Below are 17083 nucleotides of genomic sequence, written 5' to 3'. Positions count from 1 at the left end.
GATCACCAGCTTTCCCTCCTTAAGCCACTGGAGGACGATTTTAGTGCCATAGTAGGTCAGCACTAGGAACAGAAAAGTAGAAAGAGAAGGAAGGAAAGGGAAATGAACCCCTAGGCCTCGAATGCTCTAATGCCGTTAGGGTCGAAGAAAGTAAGAGTTCAGTCAGAGGACTGAATAGGAAAGGGTAAAGAGGGAATTAGGTATTGGATAGAGGAAAATTATACCAAATTCAGTCATTAACTCATCAAGCTGACCAGTGCTAATGGATGAGTAGCCCCTCCCTTTAGTTCAGCTCGTAAAATTATACTTACTAACAGCTGCACCACGGGAAGGTAGGGATGGGACATTGGGTATTTGTCCAGGTTGGTTCCTTAAAGCCTTCAATGGGAAGGATTAATGGCTCTCCCCCCTGTATCCGACAGATACCCTTTTGCAGCTACTTGGGAAGTGCTTGTTATAGACTGATTCTGATTGGTTCTACTGTACAAGCTTGTGATGTCACATAACAGAAATGCTACGGCACATATAGCAGCTGACCGCCTTCCGAAATGCCATCTAGTCTAGTCTGAATAAATGAAACAGTGTGGTAAAAGTTCATGTATACAATAATGTCTCTTGTATAAAGTTTTCTAAATTCTACAACTAAGAACAAAAAGAACATTTTACAAAAATAAAGAGCTATGTGTATCTGATTATCATTCTGGTGTGCAACCAATATTTCCCATATTCACTACACATAGTAAAGTTTTTTTATGTATTTACACTTTTTAATTAAATCTCATTAACTTCGGCCCTGAACCTCAACAATCTGTCAAATGCTACTTTCCTGCCTCCTAGCCTTGAGTCTTAAATATTTTTTTTGTTTCCAATGCTTCAGAGAGTGTGAAATAGCGATTTAAAATTACAATATAGCCATAATTGGACGACAGTACTAACAAGAATCAGCCATTACTTAAGTTATGTACTAGTAAGTAATGCCATATTCGTCATCCTGTCAATTTAGGCCAGCTGGCCTGTTCTGCTCTCATGCCATCATTCTTTTTAGGTATTCTCAATCTTTTTCCATGTGCTTGGTCAGTTAGAATTTGTTTCGATAATACTGAGTTTTCCACTCTGTTAAAAATTTCAATTCATTTTGTTCTGTAATTTTCAAGACGTTCTAACATAGGAGTAACTTTCAAATTGTTTAATATCTCTACAACGTAAGTAATATACAAGCTTGAAAAATACATGCAAGAATTCTCACAAGACCTTTTATGTTCTGATATTCAACATAAACTTCTAGGTATTAATTTCAGATTAGTATATAAGAATGTCAAAAAATATAACATACATATGCTTGGTATACAGCTGCTTTCAAACGTAAATACTTGATCCATTGTGCTGTCACATCACCAAGAGGTTCCAGAACTCTAGCAGCATCACTGAACAGTTTGTAAGTCTCGTTGGCCAGTGCTGAGATGAGGCTCGGGTTATGTTTCAGTTCCATGGCCCTCGCCATTGTCACTGTTGCAGCAAATTATCCATACATATACGATTTACTAATCACCTCCTGCTCTTGAAGATACATATGTTACAAGATGATGTTTGGATATTGCACAACACAAGTCAATTCAGTACCTCTTTCTAATAAGTATACAAGAGAAACTGTCTTTCTATAATAAATTTAACATCAATTAATTAGTGATTATAAAACAATTTGTTCATTATTTTGTTATACTAAAGTAAAAGAGAAAACTATAAAATTTAATGCCAGAAATAGATCTTGGGTCATGCATAAAATTTCAGCCCTCTTTCTTAGTGTGAATAAAATTAAAAATTAGAAATTTCCAGTTTACACGCTTTCTGCTGAAAATTAGAGTAAAAAGAAAATTCTTGTGTCTACTATAACAAAATCGCAGACATTTCAAATAAGGTTCGGACTACCCAAGCGAGAAATTACAATGTTGAAAAATATCAACATCATAAAAATTTTTAACTGTCGCCTTTATGATTTGTCGATATTCATTAGCACATGTGAAAAGTAATATAATAGTTTTTTCTGATTTCCTATTATCCATGTTGGCCCATGTATACATACGACTATCTAAAAGACTATGACTTGAAATTTCGCAGTTCTGTAGAAAATTAAACATTTATGTATTCTAGATAATTAAAAAATATATAACAGAGAAATTGTATCCTTTAATAACTAGGTCTAAAACTGTTGACACACAGTTTTAAATTGTAACTTCTGAGGAGGAAAATTAAATACCAGTTTATTTTAACACAGACTAAAAGAGAAGAGGAAAAAGCTTACTTCAAATCATCAGGTAATCAACAAGTTTAATTTAAAACTTTAAGTATTTCTACCTTCTTGTGCCTCTGCAGTGCACTGCGTGAGGTATGCAGACATCACTCTCGGATCCAAATCTCCTCCTTCCAGCTGCCTCTCAGTCAGTTTTGGACCGAACTCACTCTCAACCAGTTTGAAAATGCCAGCTGCTTTTCTCAAACTTGTATGGACTTCTTTGGCTTCTTCCATAGTTATGCTACAATAAAAATCAACAGAGTTACATGACATGGTTACATAAAGACCTATATTTATAGGCAAGTTGAAAGCGATAAGCAATGTGTTTCTTCTGTTGATTTATTTCTATGAGCCAATTTTCTGAAGAAATAATGTAAAATGTATTTAAAAGTATCTTAAAATCAGTTTCATGGAACTGGAGAAAAATATATTCATATTGAATGTTGTCTATTGTTCGTGGCACAGCTCAACTTCCCTGGAATTTGGAGAAATGTAAGGGTAGCTGTGGAGAAGGAATATAGTTAGCTGTACTTTTGGGGTAAATACGCTCAACTCTGCTCTCCCTCCTATGTTTGTCTAAAAAAAATCTCTCGTTTACTTTGAGCTCAGAAGTGAACAGTGATTGTGTCTTTTCTTGTGTTCTCCAGTTAATTTTACTTAAAGCCAGAACTTTAGAATAGAAAGTGTAAATATTTCATTAATAGTTAAGACAAAGCAGAATAACTATCGTGTGTAGTGTTTGTGCATTTATTCAATTACTTTTACTTTTAATAGGGAATGTAGTATAATAGAATAACTTAAGTGTGTTGTGTTCGTGTATATAATTTAGCATATTAAAGTACATAATCATGTCACTTCCTACGAAAAAGAAGTAATTCACTTCGAAAGGTGTGAAATAATAGCAAATATAACAAAAAAATGTGATGAAAAAGCAAAGATGATAATAATAATAATAATAATAATTATTATTATTATTATTATTATTATTATTATTATTATTATTATTATTATTATTATTATTATTATTACTTTGCAGAATATGTTAATTTTACGTTGGACATATGCTGCACAAAGGAAATTACATATTAGGTGTAAATTATATACATTATATGTATATGATGATATACATTATATGTATATGATGATATACATTATATGTATATGATGAAAGAAATTCAAGCAGCATTTTGGTTTGAACAAATGGACTGTTGTGAACGTTTTGGTGCCATTAATAATAGAGAATGTGACCAACAAAGCTTAATCGGTACCATTCTCTCCTCTTATGAAAATGATTATTGTTCTGAGGTTCTATGCAACTTCTTCTTTTCAGGTGAGTATTTAAAATAATCTGTACCGGTATTAGTATCAAACTTCAATTTTTTTTGTTGTAATATTTTTAGTGACTCTTTATTTTACGAGTAATTTATTATTTTATCATTTACTTACCTATGGCTTTTAGGAAATGTGGGGGTTCATTGCTGCACTCACATAAGCCACCGCTGGTCTCTATCATGAGCAAGTTTAATCCAGTCCCTAGCATATCCTACCTCCCTCAAATCCATTTTAATATTATCCTCCTATTTAAGTCAAGGCCTTCCCAAAAGTCTTTTTTCCTCACTCTATATGCATTTTTGGATTCATCCATACATAGCCTACTTAATGCCCTGTCTATTTCAAATGTTGTTTTTAATTATGTTAGGTGAAGAAAACAATGTATGCAATTCTGCGTTGTGTAACTTTCTCCATTCTCCTGTAACTTCATCCCTCTTAGTTCCAAATATTTTCTTAAGAACCTTATTCTCGAACACCCTTAATCCCTGTTACTCTCTCAAAGTGAGAGTCCAAAGTTTCACAACCATACAGGACAACAGCTAATATAACTGTTTTATAAATTCTAACTTTCAGTTTTTTTGAAAGCAGACTGAATGATAAAAGCTTCTCAACCGAATAATAGCAGGTATTTCCTATATTTATTCTGTATTTAATTTCCTCTCGAGTGTCATTTATATTTGTTACTGCTGCTTCAAGATATTTTAATTTTTCCACCTCTACAAAAGCTAATTTTCCAATTTTTATATTTCTATTTCGTACTATGTTCTGATCACGAGACATAACCACATACTTTGTTTTTTCGGAATTTACTTCCAAACCTATCTCCTTACTTGCTTCAAGTAAAATTCCTGTGTTTTCCCTAATACTTCGTGGATTTTCTCCTACCATATTCACGTCATCTGCATAAACAAGCAGGTGATGTAACCTGTTCAATTCCAAATCTTCTCTGTTTTCTTGCACTTTCCTAATGGCATATTTTAGAACAAAGTTAAAAAGTAAGGTGATAGTGCATTTCTTTGCTTTAGCCACAGTAGATTAGAAAAGCATCAGACAGAAATTTGTCTATACAGACTCTGCTGTACGTTTCACTGAGACACATTTTCATTAATCGAATTAGCTTCTTGGGATTACCAAATTCTATAAGAGTATTACATAAAATTTCTCTCTTAACCGAGTCATATGCCTTTTTGAAATTTATGAATAACTTATGTACTGTGCCCTTATAGGCCATGATTGTTTGGCCAAACACCTGCATAGAATTGGAATATATCAGTCCCCTAACTGCAACTCAAACCAAGAAATGGATTCGGAACACCTCAAAATCTGTGCTTCAGTGGCTAGTCATGATAATATCTTTAAAAAATATTGGAGTGCAAGAGGTCAAATGACTTTATTGTCAAACGCCTGGCATTAGAAAACAACAACAACATCATTTTTTCCCCAATATCTGTCAAATACAAAAACTTTTTAAGAATAGTCGATTTATTAAGCCTAAAACAACATTGATGGTCCCCAATAATTTCATTTACGTATGGAGATAATCTTAGTCTTTTCCCCCCTTCTTAAAGATAGGTACGATTATGGACTCCTTCCATTGTTCTGGTACAATTTCTTTTTCTCATATAGCAAGTAGAAGCTTATAAATTTCACTAGATAATGCGTATTATTATTTATTTATTTTAATCTTGAACAGATGGAAAAACTGTTTCATATTTTGACTTGATTTTGAAGTGTATTTTAGTAATTAAACTTGTCAGATTACTTTTATTGGACCTTAAATAATAATAAAAAAAATGAAAAAAAAAAAACTCCAAAATTCCAGCACACCGGCGATGCTGTATATAAATATTTAAAGAAAATAATCTGGCCTCAATGAGGGTGACCATAAAGATCCAGAATAAAAGCATTACAGAATAATTTAGAAAGACAGGAATTGTTTAGTAAAAACTTCAGAGAAATGCAAACCCAACACAATCATCAATGGCCAAAACCTCTGCAGTTGCGAGCATCATTAAATAAACCATAAAAAAAGATAATTCGCGATTTTCGATATTTCGCGGAAGTTTGTGTAATAATTACAGTTAATTACAGGAAGTCGACTACCTATATCTGAATACCAAATACTGCAGATTAAGACTATCTTGGTCTGTGCTTTCCTTTAAGCATAATTTTAGATTAAAGCAGCAGCTTGTAATAATTATTTACAAAGATGAACTCAACATCACTAATAATAACTGATCCATGCTCTGTTTGTTCAGTAATATAAAAAACTGATCCAAAAGGCCGTGACATCACAGGATGCAAAGCCGCAATATATCATACTGTTATAAAGTGTCATTGGTTGCATTCAGCTGGGGCAACACTAAGGCAACAAAAACATTGAATTTCTTGCTGACTGACAGCGCTTCGACTTCACTGTAACAGCAGTCGCCATTTTTCGCTGCACTTCCATTGGTCACTCAACAAAAGAACAAGGGTGATTCTTTATAAACACAGTGGTAATTTTGAAATCAGGTAGTTCAGCCCTTACAGCTGTTCTCACTCATCAAAAATTAATAGCTGAGTTACTGCTATCCTGGCTGAACGCGGCCATTTTTCATTGCATGAGTGTCCCACACTCGCGGGGTTCCTCAACCTCTGGCTGCAGGCACACCTGGAGCATACACATTGGAACCCGAAATATGGTGAATTATGCTGTACAAAACACGTGAATGAAAACAATAAATTTTACCTAATATAAACAGTTCTGGAGAATGAGGAATAGTGTAAAGCATAGCATGATGGAAGTCGCCATATTGGACTGTCTGTGTTGCTCTTTATGTTACTCTTTCCCTCTCTGTTACCTCACTTTTGCCCTCAGCTCTTTGGTTAGATTAGAAGCAGCCATATTATGTTAGTTACTTACATGTTAAAAACACCATGTCACAAACACAGTGCACTATGTTAGGGTGACCATTTTTATTTTCGATTTAAATGTACAGGAACTGTAGTATCTCAATTGGTAGAACAATTAACTGCAAACAAGAAGATCCTGGGTTCGCGCTGGGTAATGACAAGAGTTTTCTCATCATAACTTCCAGGAAGGCTCTGAGGTGAACTCAGACTCCTGTCAAACTGAGTACTAGTTCTTTCCAGAGATAAAAAGGTGATCGGAGTGTTGTGCTGACCACATCACCTCCTTTTTGTGTCGAAAAAGCATGTGACCTTTTATATTCATACCCCCACATACCGTACGACATACAGTTACCTTTTAAATGTAGCATAATTTCTCTCTAGATCCTTCTGGAGCAAGTTTCGTTTACAAATACATACTTTCATCACTAACGCTACTAGACTTACTCATCCTTTGCAGCCATCATTGCTGCATGTTTCATGAACCAAAATGCTACATTACAACTCATGTTAGCAGCTTCAAACATGGCATCATTTTGAAGTCTGAAAATAAATGCCACAGAAAACAAATAGGTTAATGTCATTACTAATACTAATAATGTTCAATAACATTAATCATGCACTTCAGGTCTCAAATGACAGACTGTAGAGCCTAATAATGCGGAAAGAAGGAATAACAATGGAAGAAAGAATCAAAACTGCACCATGGTTGTTTCGTCCATCATAAATTCTATAAGTTCAGGAAAAATTTTGAATTTAACTAAAAAGTTAATAAGTAGAGTAACTGAATATAGTTTCTGAATAAGAACAAACCAAAAGTATAAGTGATATGATCTGTTTGCAAAATTGGAATTCTTATTAGGTCTATATTTTTTCGCAATAGAGCCTAGCCTAGCCTAATATTGCTCTTGAAGAACTTATTGTTAAGGCTATAAATTGTGCACTATGGAAGTCAACAAATGATACGAATGTACTGTTTTATGATGGGAATATAAGCAACAAGCGTACTGGTTTACCAGGGTATATAATCTCACACTTACTGTGGCGTATTTCCTAAAAGAGAATGAGTCCATTTGAAAAGAGTATTATGACGTAATTTGCTTGGTGTGTTCTCACCAGGAACAAATAACAAGCCATGTAGTAAAGCTAAATACATGCTGAACACCGATTCAATAGCCTCTACTGTATGTCCTGGGTCTGGAAGAAGCTCCAACAATCTTCTTCTACATGCTTTCAAGTCACTGAAAAATATTTGAACACCACATAAGCTATTTCTCCCAGTTTGAGCAAGATGAAATACAATAATGCATTTGAATGGCAGCATATGTACTTAAAATGTACATAGATGTAGTAGATCTAGTCCTTTCAGTACAAATGAAGAAATGTCACTTTACCTGCACAGTTTAATTGCACTTGGTTCTGAAGATATCATTGCCATGTCAAAATTAACCTGTGTAGTTGCTTTCAAAACATTCCTATGAAACCAGTGTGACATTGTACAATTTTATAAGATAAATATTCACGAGCAGTAACAAGGCTTACTAGTCCTAAATGTGCTATAGAATAATTATATTACATTCTTGTGCGCACAATCTAAACATCACTGACATAAACTTTCACACCAAATAAGCAGTAGACAGGGAGGGACTACTACTGCTGTATTTACTTCAGTATTGCCAACATGATTAATTTGTTTTAATAAATCACGTAAAAAAGTGAACACATAATTTTCTAAATTAATAAAAAATAATGGAATTAACCATTAATATTCGATAAAATGGGGCGATTTCATGAAGTATTTAGGACTACATAATCTAACTACAGTCTAATACATACATTATTATATTATATAATTTTACAGTAATATTAGTCATCATACTTATGGCTTTAGTTTACGAGTATTCAGATAGAAAAAACCTTTTGCATCAAACTTAAACATGATTATCAATTGATTTTATTTGATGACATCAAGGGAAATTTATACATCATAATGAGGAAATTAAGATTGGTTATTCTGAACAACTTTGGGCGATGTCAAATACGTCAAAGAGAACTTCTGCAAGATGGCTGTTAACATGTGGGGGAAGCTATTGAAACAAAGTTTATTTATATTGCTGATTGAATTGTATTTTGTAATAGGAAAGCGAAATGTAGTACAGCTAAATGAAGACAATTGGACAGAAATGCTTGAGAAAGAATGGATGGTAGAATTGTAAGTATACAAACTTTCTAAAATATGTTTTTCTATCGGCTTTTTTTGATGGCGTGTACGCATGCAGATTCTTAAGTTGTAAGTCAACAAACTTCCTAAAATGTTTTTCTATCGGTTTTTTTTTTGATAGCATGTACGCATGCAGTTCTTAAGTTGCTCGACAGTGATGAGTATTCCAGTAATCAGTACCTTTAATTTAAATAACCTGAATTTTGATATTATTAATAAAAAATAAAAGGACTTGATAGTAAAATTGATATAAATTAATGACAAGTTACTAATGTGTATTTAATAATTGAATTTTAGTGAAGTCTCTTTGCTCTCCATAATAAAATTCATACATAGTTCATTGCTTCTGAGAAGGATACGTTTGTCTAGTTACTGATCAACGATGCAGTATTTTATATGTTCTTGTTGGCATAATTTCATTCACATATGGAATCATTGAGGACTCTGTTGTAAAGTCGAGGAATTTCTAAGGTTACTACTACCTGCTCCGTGAAACGTTCACTATTAATCCCATTGAGTTGCGTCTTACGGGAATATTATATGGTGCAGTAGTCTACCAGTCATGAAGTAGGCCTACCGTACGGTAACTTATAGCCCCTTAGGTAGTTCGGTAGAAAACGTTGGTCAAATATGACGGATATCAATGACATCATGCAAATCTAGTCTTTCAGGTAAAGCTCCCTGTAAAGCAGATTTGAATAATTTCAAGGGAAAAATTGTTCCGGGGCCGGGTATCGATCCCGGGACCTCTGGTTGAACGTACCAGCGCTCTCCCAACTGAGCTACACGGGAACTCCACCCGACACCGTCTCAACTTTTCCCTTTATATCCACACAACTCGCGTGGGCTGACGAAACGCCAGAGACCCACATCAAGTGCACACAAACTCTGTGTGACTTGGAATTGTACGTATATATTATGCAAATGTAGTCTTTCAGGTAAAGCTCCCTGTAAAGCAGATTTGAATAATTTCAAGGGTAGCTCAGTTGGGAGAGCGCTGGTACGTTCAACCAGAGGTCCCGGGATCGATACCCAGCCCCGGAACAATTTTTCCCTCGAAATTATTCAAATCTGCTTTACAGGGAACTTCAAGGGGTAGCTCAGTTGGGAGAGCGCTGGTACGTTCAACCAGATGTCCTGGGATCGATACCCGGTCCCGGAACAATTTTTCCCTCAAAATTATTCAAATCTGCTTTACAGGGAGCTTTACCTGAAAGACTAGATTTGCATAATATATACGTCACTGTGTACGTTAACGGAAAACCACAATTCCAAGTCACACAGAGTTTGTGTGCACTCGATGTGGGTCTTTGGCATTTCGTCAGCCCACGCGAGTTGTGTGGATATAAAGGGAAAAGTTGAGACGGTATCGGGTGGAGTTCCCGGGTAGCTCAGTTGGGAGAGCGCTGGTATGTTCAACCAGAGGTCCCGGGATCGATACCCGGCCCCAGAACAATTTTTCCCTTGAAATTAATCAATGACATCACTCGAGGATCAGTCATAGGTTAGGTTTGGTTTGTTCAGGCTTTTGGTATACTTTGCATGTACGTTTTTGGTAAGCATACCAAAAGAAGAGTGACCAGACATCTCTTTTAGTCCATTAACTTTTCACGCATTTTCTAATTGTCTTGAAACTTTTAAATTCCGAATAAGTTACATTACAGAAAATGTAGTTAAAAGTTAATCATAATCTAATCCAAGTTTACTTAGGTGCTTAGGTATGAGCCATTCAGTTAATTTTAACTTTACTTGATGCACTAAGATCAACTTCCGCTTCCGCGTGTTTATTCATTGATCAGGTGGCATCAGTCTTACATACGGTTTAATTACAAATGATTGGATCGGTTTCAAAAAATTACTGTAGTAGGTATATTATTTAACGTATTATCACAAAACTGTACAGTTACATAGAAAAACTCATCAAAAATTTTTGGGTCAATGTAGAGTATCCACCGCCCACTGAGCATTGAGCGACTTCCGCCGATTTTGGAATAGACACCGACGCACTTAGGTTAGGTTAGTTTAGGCTTTTATTATCCCGTCAAGATGAAGGTGAAAGCGATTGAGTGTGATTTTTTGTTTTCTATGTTGGCAGTTCAAGTGCAGTTCCTATAGTGGGCGGGACATAAGTAACATTCACCATTTATTCCCGCAGTCGATGTAGTATGTTTGTCAATTTCAGCAAGAGCATTAATGATGCGAACCCGGAATTTTGACATCAGCCTGTAATGGTGGCACTAACACTGAATCCTTAACATATCCCCACACAAAAAATCACAAGGGGCAAAGTCGGGAAAGATTGGAGGCCATGATAGCAGTTCGTGCTCAAGTTAGGACTGAGAATTGTATACCATTACATTGCACTTCATGCGCCTCTGACTTCAGGTATCGATAAGTAATTGCATTGGGGTGGAGGACTTCAGTGTGTTTCATTCAGCAGTGAACTATAGTTGATCAGTTACATTATGACAGAGTACTGCTATTCGTAACAGGCAACAATCAATATCTTGTAAAGAAGGATAATAGCAAGCTGCTGAGGACGAAATTAACTTTGTCAACAGAATTACGCAATTTTATCTTCAGGTATGGTCCAGATGTGTTTAGCATTATAGAAGGAAATATATTTTGCAATCTTCGCAAAGTTACAGTTCCAACACACAAAAAAAAAAAAAAAACATTTAGCGTAACTTGTTGGCCTGTGTGGCGTAGTCGGTATAAAGCTAGCCTTCTGTGCTCGAGGTTGCGGGTTCGATCCCAACCCAGGTCGATGGTTTTTAATCTTTAGAAGCCGGAAGACTTATACCACTGTTGCACGCAAATGTCTAACTTTTAACCAGGGGTTCGTATACCTGCATAATCGGGTAAATTCGCGTTTCAGTTGACTGCAGTTGCTTCTTTTTTAAGAAGAAAATAAAAACATTACAAAAAATTGTTATTATTTTAATCAAGTGCATTGTCCTTCATGTTATATAAAATTTAAGAATATCGACGTATTTTATATATAACATACAATTTATAACATATAAGGCCTATATCACGTCATGACCATAATACTAGCTGTCCACTATAATGGACGCACAGCTCCTAAGGGTTAAGTGTGCTTAAATGCGACAGGCTCATGTCAGTAGATTTACTGGCATGTAAAAGAACTCCTGCAGGACGAAATTCCAGCACACTGGCGATGCTGATATAATCTCGGGAGTTGCGAGCGTCGTTAAATAAACTATAATTTAAATTATTTTTTTAGCATAATTCAGCGTTTGAATACCAAGATGCATAAGAAAGGCATTGACATTTATTTTAATCACAAAGAAGAGGTACAGCAGGATAACTTGAATGAGATCCAGTATAATAAGTTGAACGAAACATGGTGCATCTTATGCGTCGAATTTAACTTTGTGAATGGGTGAAACCTTCATGGGATTCTGTGAAGACTGAGATAATAGCCTATCGGTTAGCGCTTTGTTTTTAAAGTGTTTATATATATATATATATATATATATATATATATATATATTTTTTTTTTCGTAGAACATGGAGGTGTATAGTGTTGATGCTGTGAGAGCAAATTATGAACTAGCGCGCATGATTTTTGCAAGACATGGAACTTATTCAGATGGACAATTTATTAAGGGCTGCATTTTAACAACAGCAAAGAACGTATGTCCCAATGAACCTTCGAAGTTCGAAACCATAAGCTATTGCTAAATACTGTAGTTCATCGTGCACAAGAAATTTCCCTTGTCTTACATTCACACACAGCAATGTGATTTGTCGCAGAATATTGAATGCAGGTATGATTGAATAGTCGTCTGCTTTATGTCATCTGCCCCGAGTCTGGTACTGTGCTCTGTGTAGGTTTATGGTGGCATTAAGTTTGACATCACTGGTCTAGGGCACATACATTACAAAATATAGACGTATACATATATTTTAATTAAATTTCCAACGTTTTCTTATGATTGTCATATTGTCAGACTCTTTACACTTTAATGGGAATGTATGTGTCCTGGACCTTCATTATAGGAAGATGGTGGCCTGGCTGATGCTTACTATTAATTACCACCTAACCTAAATAGTAAAAATGGTGGCATCGTACTTACCATATGAACCCAATTGAAAAATATATTACCATAAAGTGAACAACAAAATGAACACTTTGTCTTCCACTTCACATATGTAACATCTAGAAAAAATTTAGTATTCTTTTTAACTTTAACAATCCACCATATTTGTCAAATTTACAGTAATCAGAAAGAATGCCATGAATAATAGCCACTTCCTCAAATTACTTTCAACTGCACTTAATAAACCAAACCCAGTCATGCTAAATGCATAACCATGACATGAGTTAAGACTGTTACCCACTTAAATATCTGTCTACAATACACGAAGTGAACAATTTAAACTTACCTACACATGCACTGTGTCCACTTACAATAAACACAAAAATAAATAAATCTACATCCCTAGTAAATAAACAGTCATGCAAAGGACAAAACAATCTCAGTTTCTTCTTCTTCTTCTTCTTCTTCTTCTTCTTCTTCTTCTTCTTCATCATCATCCCTGGTTGTGGGTCGAGTATGAGATAGCATCCTCCATCTGTCACAGTCCTCCCAGACTCAGCCCATCTCTTCTGCTACTTACTTCTCACCATGGTTTCCCTCTTTTTTTAAAGTCCCTTTTAATTTGATCTTCCCTTCTTGTTCTAGGTCTTCCAACAGTTTTCCCTTTTACTTCAAGTTTCAGTGTCTTTTTTGGTAATCTCTATTCACCCATCCTCATAACATGTCTAAACTATTTAATTCTGTTTTCCTCCAATGCATCCTGCAATTTATCTCTTCGTATTTTCTGTATTATACTTCTAAGGAATTTCATCTCTGTCGCCTGAATTCTGATCTGGTCTTTTTTTTTTTTTTTGTCATAGTCCAAGTTCCTGCTGTGTATGTCAAGACTGATGTAAAGTATGAATTATATATGATTTTCTTGCATTTTTCAGATATGTCTCTGTTCCATAGTAAACCTCTCAGTTATTGGTAACATCTACCACTACACTATTTTATATTCTTCTAGTAATTTCATGTTGTATCTTACCATCATTGTGCACCTCAATTCCAAATAGTTGAATGGTTTTCTCCTCCCATATTCTTTTAATTACTCTATGCAACTGGATGCTGTTGGGAGCTGCACTTCTCACCATCTCCATTGAAATTTCATCATGACCTGTAGCTTTATTATTTTGCATTTTATTCATCACTATCTCTAGATCTAACTGTAAAAGCCTTCATCACATTATTGCAAATTTGCTTTGTGTTATTATGTGTTTCTCTAATATTATTACTTGAATTTGTTGAGTGGCAATCCAATAATAAAATTGTTGAAAATTAACTTTCAAATTTTTACAATTTCTTCATTTCTCTACTCTAAATTTCCATTGTTATCCAAAATTTTATTCACAGGCTCTTCATTTTTAATCTTTGGATAAAAAAATTTTATTTTCCCTTGAAATCTGTTTCCAATTCATTTACAGATTTCAGACTTTGTTTCTGTTCAAATTTTATAATTTTCTTAGCAGCTTTTGACACTTTCTCTCATATTTCTTTGTTTTCTTTTGTTCTATGTTTAAACTATTCTCTCCAAGCTTTATTTTTCTTTTCAATGGCATCTTTAATTCTTCCATTTCACCAGGGTGTTTCTTTATATCTTCTTCTCCCTCTACTTATACCACAAACTTTTTCTATGCTTTGATGAAACCATCTTTATATCTTTCCCATTCTACATCCCGTCTGCACTTCGTCTTTAGGTACTGCCTCCCGAATTTTCCTAACAAACTCTTCTCTTTTGTCCTTCAATTTCCAAGTGTTTAATTTTGGCAAGCACCTTTGTTGTAATTTACCAATATTTGAAATATTAAAATCAGCAATTACTAATCTGTGATCGCACCCTCACTGGGGATCAGTTTGATATAAGTTGTGTTTTTCCAAATCTCCTATGATATTATGAAATAATCTATTATTGCCTCTTGAGGTAAATCCTAGGTGTATCTTGTTATTTTACGGCTTCTCCTTTTTTGGAACCATCCGTTCTCAATCTTTAAATTATTTCTTAAGCAGAAATCTAGGAATCCTTCGTATTTCTTCTCCATGGTGTCCCATAATATCTTTGTAACCAGTTCTGTTCTTTCCTATCTGTGGATTTAAGTCTCCCATTAATATTGTATCACCATTATACTTAATTTCTCTTCTAAATTAAAAAAAAAATTCTTCATTGGTGCAACCAGTCTATGGTGCATAAACTTGTATTATGTTAATTTACTTATTTGCTTTTTGTTAAAATTTTAATTAAAAAAATTCGCATGTATCAATTTATATTATTACTTAACTAGGATGTATGATCACAGCTACACCATTTCTTCTTTGACGTTCTTCTCCTGACCAAATTATATCGTATCTTTCTATTAAATGTTTCCTTCCCCTGCCCTTTCCGTTTGTTTTAAATATTCCCAAAATATCTACTTTTCTTCTCTTCATCATTTCTACTATCTCACTGGTTTTCCCAGTTTTGTTTAAAGTAGCAATATTTAATGTTCTAATTGAAGGGGTGAGAAGGATATAGGCTAGTCCTAAGTCACACAGACAAGATTTTACAGGAGAGCATATTAAAGGTTAGAGTCCAATGCTATTATTGTCAATGACACAGCTATCGGACATGGCAGAATGCAGGGTTCAGGTAGTTGGCTCTGGGATCAGAGCTATGGAATGGGGAAGAGGAAGTTAAAAGTACACTCTAACATACAACATAAAAACATTGACTCGTCTATTTTCTGTCAATTCATATTGGAGTTGCTAACTCAAAATCATTTTCAACATCACTGCAGCTGCTGCTACTGCTGTCATCATTGCTATCATCACTGCCACTTCTCATTGAAATAATTACACTGCCTACAATTAAAGACACCATATTATGTTTATATCGATAATTACTTGTTTTCCACTTTTACAACATGCTAGTAATAACCTTCCCAGTCTTCTCTGATACCATAATTGAGTTAGAGCCATTTCCATTAGTTCTTTTAATTTTTTACTTTTTTAAACTAATAGGTCGTTTTTATATTTTTTTTCGTCATTTTTTGTTCATTTCTAATACTTTGAAGAACTTTTAGATCATTTGGAATGAATTTTACATTCTTCTTTACAGATAGGTCTGTTAAATCTTTTTCTAAGCAAATAGATCAGTAGTAATTACCTACTGAATAAGTGAACAGCAGTGAAGTTTGAGTTTTATAGTTTGAAACAAACTCTAAAGTCCATCCCTCATTCTACTGAAGGCTTCACCTCACATAACAGAACTAGTATAAAATGCTTGACAACAGCTTAGTTTAAGTGAGGGCTTTGACAGCTACTGTTCTTTTGTTGATATGAAGGTATCCTTAGAATTTATGTTTTGAAGGACGGAAACTTTCACCGTTTCCTGGACAATAGGACGTTGTGTCCCCAATATGGTTCAGAAGGAATGTATTGTAGTAGACAGTAGACAGCATTTTTAACACAAAGATTACAAGAATGCATGCTGCACCCACAATTTGTTTTGTCATTCACACTCCATCTGGAAGGTCTGGTAACAAAAGTGAAGAGTGGAAAGAGGAGAAGACTGAGAATGAAGGCACTGACAGGACCACTCCTGATTGAAACACATTGTAAACCCTCATTAAAATGTATAGTTTTCCCTTAAAACATTCATTTTGTTGCATGCCTTTTCCTTTATCTTAAGCAAATAATAGGAAGTTGCCTTCTCTCTCCGAGATTTGCAGGGCAGTCATTGAAACAAGGTGACTAATTTTTAAGAAGTTGTGGTGCTAGTACTTTGAATAATATGTAAATGTCATTTTCTTCTAATTTTATGCCATTTTTTCATTATTGTAAGGGCACTTTATTGATCATTTTAAGTAAATTTTTAGGTCAACAACATCCGCCCCCTAGTGATAAGTCACACATGTAAGGAGGAAGTCTCAACATGGTGTGTCCACACTCTTCTAGTCTCTTGTCCACCCTGAAAGTTTTTTCTGGGACATGTGCTTCTCAATTAGTTTGTAGAGATCGATTTTGTGGAGTTTTTCACTAAATACAACCTCCTTTTTTCTCAGCCACTCATTCTTGTCATTATTAGGCGCAAATCGATTTGAAGGCCTATCAATCTGAACAGAGTGATAGGGAGCATTGTCCATAACAACCACTGACCGAGGAGGAAGATTAGGAATTAGTTTTTCAATCACCCATTTCTAAAAATGGACATGCTTTGTCTGCCCATGGTATTTAATTACCACTCACTGAGCCAGCTTTGTACATGAG

The 17083-nt window shown here is 34.8% G+C and overlaps 2 protein-coding genes across 6 annotated transcripts in view; one reads left to right on the top strand and one right to left on the bottom strand.

The window, feature by feature from the left end:
• LOC138696438 (BRO1 domain-containing protein BROX-like) overlaps positions 1-8228 on the bottom strand; it is a 45234-nt gene extending 37006 nt beyond the window's left edge. The window contains exons 1-5 of one of the 3 annotated variants that reach the window (XM_069821410.1): positions 7909-8228; positions 7555-7755; positions 6962-7057; positions 2353-2531; positions 1334-1506 (exon numbers count right to left, since the gene is read on the bottom strand). In XM_069821410.1, coding sequence (XP_069677511.1) covers positions 1334-1506; positions 2353-2531; positions 6962-7057; positions 7555-7755; positions 7909-8009 — 750 coding nt within the window. In that variant the 5' untranslated portion in view covers positions 8010-8228. The remainder of the gene's footprint in view (positions 1-1333; positions 1507-2352; positions 2532-6961; positions 7058-7554; positions 7756-7908) is intronic. The other 2 variants (XM_069821411.1, XM_069821409.1) reach the window with 2 other exon arrangements.
• A 26-nt stretch (positions 8229-8254) lies between these two features.
• The window catches only part of LOC138696440 (thioredoxin-related transmembrane protein 1), a 30449-nt gene continuing 21620 nt past the window's right edge, over positions 8255-17083 (top strand). The window contains exon 1 of one of the 3 annotated variants that reach the window (XM_069821414.1): positions 8255-8726. In XM_069821414.1, the coding sequence (XP_069677515.1) occupies positions 8578-8726 (149 nt within the window). In that variant the 5' untranslated portion in view covers positions 8255-8577. The remainder of the gene's footprint in view (positions 8727-17083) is intronic. The other 2 variants (XM_069821415.1, XM_069821413.1) reach the window with 2 other exon arrangements.

Source organism: Periplaneta americana, chromosome 3 (genome assembly GCF_040183065.1).
Source record: "Periplaneta americana isolate PAMFEO1 chromosome 3, P.americana_PAMFEO1_priV1, whole genome shotgun sequence".
Lineage (NCBI taxonomy): Eukaryota > Metazoa > Arthropoda > Insecta > Blattodea > Blattidae > Periplaneta > Periplaneta americana.
Note: the sequence above shows the minus strand (reverse complement) of the source record. Positions and strands in the feature narration are given on the sequence as shown.